General features: G+C 44.7%; 1 protein-coding gene across 1 annotated transcript; it reads left to right on the forward strand.

The window, feature by feature from the left end:
* Nucleotides 1-995, forward strand: LOC142091691 (olfactory receptor 5A2-like). The gene has a single exon (XM_075171078.1). It carries the CDS (start codon nucleotides 84-86, stop codon nucleotides 993-995), a length of 912 nt encoding a protein of 303 aa, XP_075027179.1. The 5' UTR covers nucleotides 1-83.
* The last annotated feature ends 6002 nt before the right edge of the window (nucleotides 996-6997 follow it).

Here is a 6997-nt window from a genome sequence, read left to right on the forward strand (position 1 = left end):
ACTCAGTGACGACGGACCTATAATTAAATGCAGTTCTTGATGCTTTATTCCAGGCTGTGATGCATTTCCTCTTGGCTTGATACATGGCAAATGGGGAATGTAGAAATAAAACAGTCATCACAACATTTCTGCTCCTGGAATTTGGGAATATCCCAGAAATGCCATCTTTTCTCTTCCTCCTTTTCTTGGTGATCTACATTGTGACTGTGATTGGCAACATCCTCATTTTTGTTTTGGTGGTGGCTGATCGGCACCTCCACAAACCCACGTACTTCTTCCTGTGCAACTTGTCCTGCTTGGAGACCTGCTACAGCTCTGCCGTCCTGCCCAGGATGTTGTCCAGCTTTCTGACTGGGGACAAGAGCATTTCTATTGGCAGCTGCATCACACAATTTTATTTCCTTGGTTGCCTAGCAGTCAGCAGAAGTTTTCTCTTATCGGTGATGTCCTACGATCAGTATTTAGCAGCATGCACACCCTTTCACTACAGAGCTGTCATGAATAGCAGATACTGTCTGCAGCCTGTAGCTTGGCCTTGGATGAATGGTTTCCTTGTTATGGCCATAAGCTGCTTCCTGATTTCACAACATTCCTTCTGTGGTCCCAAGTTTATCGGTCATCTCTTTTGTGATTTCACGCCAGTGATAAAACTCTCTTGCGGTGACACCAGCCTGACCGAACTGTTGGTGTTCATCCTCTCGTCAGTATGTGCACCACCCACTTTCCTACTAACCCTGGTGTCCTACATACGTATCATCACCACTGTCCTGAGAATGTCTTCCACCACTGGGGTGCAAAAGGCTTTTTCCACTTGCTTTTCCCACCTCATTGTTATTACAGTTTTTTATGGAAGCTTAAGAATTGTTTATGTCCTGCCAAAAACTAAGACTCTCAGAGCACTGAATAAAGTCTTCTCAGTTTTCTACACTGTTTTGACTCCACTGCTCAACCCCCTCATCTACAGTCTGAGCATAGAGAGGCGAAGGACCCTCTGAGTAAAGTGATCAAGAAAGGTGAGTATTTCCTAAAGGTTAGAAAGTTTTAACCATTTTCTTCCCCTAGAAGACAATGACAGAAAATAAGTTATGATATTTGAGGGAAGATTCTCCTCATGTAATTTTTAGCCCTCACAGCCTGTGCTACTTACCCTAGACTTCTCACTACCGATTAGCTAATCTGACCTACCTTAATTGCCCAAGCGAGGATGAGACATTTTTCTCTGGAAAAGGGTCGTCTCTCTTTACCAATTGTACCAGTTGCCTGGGTGCTTAGTTCAGCTTTCAATGTCTAACTAGTGATACCTCAAATCAGCTGATCGCAGTTCCACTCCTCTGAAGAGTGGCCCATTTCACTTTAAGAGAGCTCTTAAGGGCAGTTGATTCTTAGGTGAGTAATTTAGATTTAAAGAGTAATTTTTTTAGGCAGCTAAAGGTAGGTCAGAGGAATGGATCTAATTCAGAGGGATCAATGTAATCTCTGTTTTAGAGTAACTATACCAGTATGACTATAATTGTTGCAGTGAATGTGAATGCTACACAGTTGATTGCATAGCTGTAAGTTTGCGTATTTAAAAAAATTAAATGACACACAAGTAACTCTTAATTGCTTATACGTTTTTAGACATTTCATGTTCATGTCTTAATTTTTTTTTCTCAGAAAGACACCCATACCTTTTTATGTCAGTAACTACAAATGTTTTTCAGCACTTAGCCTGAAACCTTAACATTCCTCTAACATTTTATGCCTATGGTTTAGAAGCCTAAGGCAAGGAGACAATTGAAGAAATGGAGATGTCTGTATTATGACTGTTTCCATTTACTCAGATTACAACCATCTTAGATATCATAAAGTGTAGTCTGGCTGGATGGTTGGGCTTGAAGGGTAGTAATTAACTGGTCGTACTCTACCTGGAGGCTGATAACAAGTGGAGTACTGCAGGAAAATACACTAGGACCTGTCATGTTTAACATCTTGACCTGGAGGATGTTGCAGAATACTTTTCTGTAAAGATTGCAGATGACACAAAACTGGGGAGACCAGTTGATAGCCTTGAAGATCAGGCTGCCATTCAGTAGGGTTTTGGCAGGCAGAAGGAATGGGGGCAACAGGAGCTGCACAAAATATAACAAAGCATAACCCTTGGCAAAAATACAGGCTGGGTACTGACTGTCTTGGGAGCAGCTCTCCAGAAAAGTGCCTGGAGACCTTGCAGGCAACAAGCTGAACATGACTCAGCTGGTAGCAAAGAAAGCCAACAGCATTCTTGGTTGTGTTAACAGGAGCATAGTCAGTAAATGAAAGGAAGAGATTTTCTCCCTCTACTTTGCACTCATTAGACCACTTCTAGACTACTGCATCCAGTTTGGCGTTCCAAAGTCAGTAAAGACATGAAGAAACTAGACTGAGTTGAGCAGAGTACCACCAAGAAGACCAGGGAGCTTGAGCACATGTGCTCCTCCTCAAGGAGGAGAAACTGAGGGAACTGGGATTGTTCAGCCTGGAGAGGAGAAGCCTAATTGTAGCTTTGCAAAGAGTTGCCATGAAGAAAATATAGCCAGCTTTACAGTGGTGCTTGGTGGGAGGATGAAAGACAATGAGCTTAAGCTGAAATAAAAGAGGTTCTGACTGATGACAAGGAAATATTTTCACCCTGTGGAGACTGAAGCATTGGAGCAGGTTTCCCAGAGAGGCAGTGCAAATCTCCATCCTCTGAGAGTTTTAAGTTCCAACTGGATAAACTCCTGAGTGACCAGATCTCATAGCTGAGCCCACTTTGAGCAGGCAGCTGGACTAGAACTCCTGGAGGTCCTTTCCAACACTTATTGTCCTGTGATGCTGTAGAACTTTTATATGAAATTAGCCTCGGCTAATTTGCAAATGACTGGTTGGGTAAAAGCATGATATTTAAAGAGACAGATTTTAGTTTTACTTTCAAGGTGCTATCTGGGAGGACTGCTATTGACTTCTGAATATAACCTTCATCATTTTTAACTGGTGCAAATTCATACTGGTGGGAGAAATTTCTATAAATGATTTTCAAAGAGAAAATGCCACCAGACTTCTATTATTATGCAGAAAATCTTCATTAAGTCATAGTCATAACAAAAAGCTGAACATTTTTGTTTTGTGGAAAAAGCTCCTAGACAATCAATTTCCTTGCGGCACCTTTCATCTCTTTGTTTCTCATGCTGTAAATGACTGGATTCTTTACTGGAGGTAGCACCGAATAGAGAACATTCACAGTGAGCTCCAGAACTGATGGGGTGGAGGGGACACATGGGTCTGACAGACAATGATCCCAGTGGAAACGAACAAGAAGATCACACTGAGATGAGAAAGGCATGTGACGGAGGCCTTGTGCCGGCCATGCTGAGGGAATTTCATGCTGAGGAACACGTTCCTGATGTTCAGAGGGCACCTCCTGTGTTTCAGTTTGTGCTCACTGCCTCTTGTCCTGTCGCTGGGCACCACTGACAAGAGTCTCACTCTGTCTTTTCCATTCTCTCCCATCAGATGTTTATACACATCCATAAGATCCCCGCAAGCCTTCTCTTCTGCAGGCTAAACGATCCCAGCTCTCTCAGCCTTTCCTCACAGACGATGAAGGCTGCTCCAGTCCTTCATCATCTCCATGGCCCTTCATTGGATTCTCTCTGTGTCATCTGTCTATGTCTCTCTTGTACTGGCGAGCCCCGAACTGGACGCAGTACTCCAGGTGAGGCCTCACCAGTGCTGATGTCTACGCTGTAACCTCTGTCTTCACAGACAAAGCATCAGTTCCAGAGAGCAATCCCTGGCTAGCCCTTGGGTGCTGGGTGGCATGCTTCTACAGACTCTAAACTCTTCTGCAGTAGTCTGGCCAGGCAAATGTCATTTGCTGAAACACAGACATCTGGAGTCATTTGAGCTGGTCGTGGTTGACGGCACGGAGCTGGCACATACATCGCAGGATTCAGAGTAGATTTGTATCCATACAGAGCAGCAGCTGAAGGCGAGGCAGGACACTCCCTGTGTCTAAAATGCCACAAGAAACTCCATAATTCAGTGTTCCCTGTCCATATCAAGGTCATTGGGAGTGCCAAAAATGGTGACAGCAAATCAGAAAATGGCAGTGCGGTTGGAATGGGCTACTCATCCGCAAGATATTCCCTACCAAATCCTGTAACTAGGGACACTTAAGAACATTGGGGGGTACCCAGAGTTCCAGAAGGACTTTGGGAAGGAACCCTACAACCCCACATCAGGAATCAGGACCATGTCTCCAACACCCAGAGAACCTAAGAGTACCAGAGGGAACCCAGTTGCCTTCAGCAGGAAGCCTTTTCCATCTCATAACTATTGAGTGAGTCACAATCCCAAGGTTCGTTCCAACAAGGACACGGCAGTGTCTTTGGTAGCATTTAGCACTGGATGAGGACATCCAAATGCACACATTTCATGAGACAATCTCCATGGCAGCCATGGAATCTGAATTCACAGTGTTGTCCGTGGGGATTTAGTCACTGCCATGGCTGAGTTCAGAGAACAGTTCATCCAGCCACACGTTGTCTGCTTGGGCAGTGCTGAACAACTCTCAGCTGCAGTGACTGTGTTTGGAAGCTCTCCCATGACTAGAAGGGGAGTTTAGGCACCCACACCACATTAGGCGTACCTAGAGTGCCATTTTAGTCCCTAAACACAGGTCTTGAGCAATATTTTAGGGTATTGAAAATATCTGCATGGGGCTGGCAGCTATGACATATGATCTAGAGGAAACGTGCCCTTCTGGAGTGGTAGCTGTAGGCCAAATGGGACAGCCATAGGCATTAAAATGTCACCAGATGACTCTCTCCAGGAACTGACATTGCTCCCAGCCTGGTGGTTGAGCAACTTAACTACTAACAAGCTTGTTGGTTCTGCTCTCAGAATTTTCTTCATCTGAAAAAGAATACTGACTTTGAAAAGGCAGAGTTGAAACTAGCTAATCCATTCTGCTGAAAAACAGATGTAGAGTTAGGGGACACCAAATGATGTCAAAGCAAGAGCTGGCCACTCTTCAGAATCCTAGGACACAGTGAAGAAACTCTTGAAGAAGTGCTGGAAACAACAACAATGAAGGTGACAATTTGGTGCTCTTACTCTCATTTTTAAAGATAAGGCAAATATATGAATCGATGTCTTTTATTATTCCCATCAGGTATCCTTATTTTGCCGTCTGCCTGTTCCCAAACTACTTCTTTCTCCAGACCCGTAAGACAGTGTCCCATTGGGTTTTTTTACCCTTATCTGCCATCTGAAGGCCAAAAAGATTCAAAAGCGTTTTCCTGGTATTGCCGGAATCCTTTGCCTTTTCTCTTGCTTTCCTGTCTTTCCCACCGCATTTTTAAGACCCAGGTTTTCACTTGTGTAAATAGATGTAATTCAGGCAATGTCTTAATGATAGCCCTAGGACCATGGTGAAAAAGAATTGTTGCTGCTGCAGTGGTAATTCCACACTCCTATGCGGTGGAACACAAGGGTCTGCACTCCTAAACTGTCGGCATGTTCCTGGGACTGGTAAGCAGTCCAGGGGAACCCCCAGGAACAAGTCAGGATTTAGCATGAGCTAAAGTCTACTCCCAGCAGGCAATTCGGGTGTGGCATCTTAATTTTGGCGGCTAGGAGGGTTTGGTAGAATGGATGTGGCCAGACTATGTCAGCTGGCCTCTGGGCCAGAAAACAGGCCCTAGCACATAGAATTTACTTCAAAAAATACATAGCTTAAGCGATTTAACATGGTGATGGCTGAAAGTGTATCCCTTGGTGCTGAAACAATCATCTCACCTAAGTTGGAGAAACATTTCACGTTCCTAAGCATAGGAAGTTCGTCCTCCCTATGTGACGTCCAGCCACTTGTCCAGAAAGTGACTTCTGGAGGCCTTGCACCATAACTGAAAGCCCCATACATATGCTTGAGAAACCTTAGACTGTCTACATCTATACTGGACACTTATGTTTTGACACCTGAATGGTTCCCTGAATGTCTCACCTGAACTCACGGTCTAAGCTGGGGAGAAATATGAACCTCCAGTGTCTTTCCAGACAGCTGATCCAGCTAGAGATATGTACATTCTGCTACGTAACAGGCAGGTGGTGCTTGTGGAGCTCAGGAAACCTGGTAGGTCTTTGAGAACAGCATTGTTCCCAGTGCAAGAACAGTTCATCCTGATACTCTGGAAAACAAGCAGGCCTACCAGGAGAGTGGCTTGCCGATGCAGGGAGCTCATGACAGAGCTCCAATGCAAAAAGGTGGCACACAGGCTACAAAATAAGGTTTAGAAACAGTGCCAGGGCATGTAAGGACGGTGTTAGGAAAGCCAGTGCTCACCTCAGGTTCAGCTTTGCAAGGGCACAAGAAGAACTTCTATTACCACAGTAGTTGTGAAAGGATGAACAAGGAAAATGTGGGAAACTGTTTTAACAATTATGATATGTGTAAATGTGAACAGCAGTGTCTGGATTTGCAAGACTGTCTGCGGTACTGATGGAGAACTGTAGAGGGAGCCAAATGATGCGGTTTTGTTCCTGTTGTCTGCGGTTGTGGTCCCCGGAACAAACAGGCTGGAGCGTCCCACCACAACACAGAGGGAATTTGTGGATTTATGGGAGCCGAGGAGTGAATGAAGTTTGCCTCGTTGTGAACAGTCGGAACTTGGAATTCAGGAATGGAGTGAAAACTTACGTGATTCACGCCCTGGTTGCACCCCATGCATCTGGAGGGACTGGGGAATGTGACAAGTAAAGGTCAGCCACAGTGCAACTAAAAAATAACAATGCTGCAAATCTAGACATGTAGCAGAGAAAAGCGTGCCTGATGAGTGTAGTGGCAAGGGATGTCTCAAGGAGATGTGGAAAGAGCTGTCTTCTGGAGGTGTTTCTTTCTCTCCAGGACTATAGCTAGAGCCAACTTCAGACTTATGTATCATCTTTGTTGTACTACAGATTGAAAAGATAATCCTCAGGCCAGCTCTTGTGGTCT

This window comes from Calonectris borealis, chromosome 22 (assembly GCF_964195595.1).
Source record: "Calonectris borealis chromosome 22, bCalBor7.hap1.2, whole genome shotgun sequence".
Lineage (NCBI taxonomy): Eukaryota > Metazoa > Chordata > Aves > Procellariiformes > Procellariidae > Calonectris > Calonectris borealis.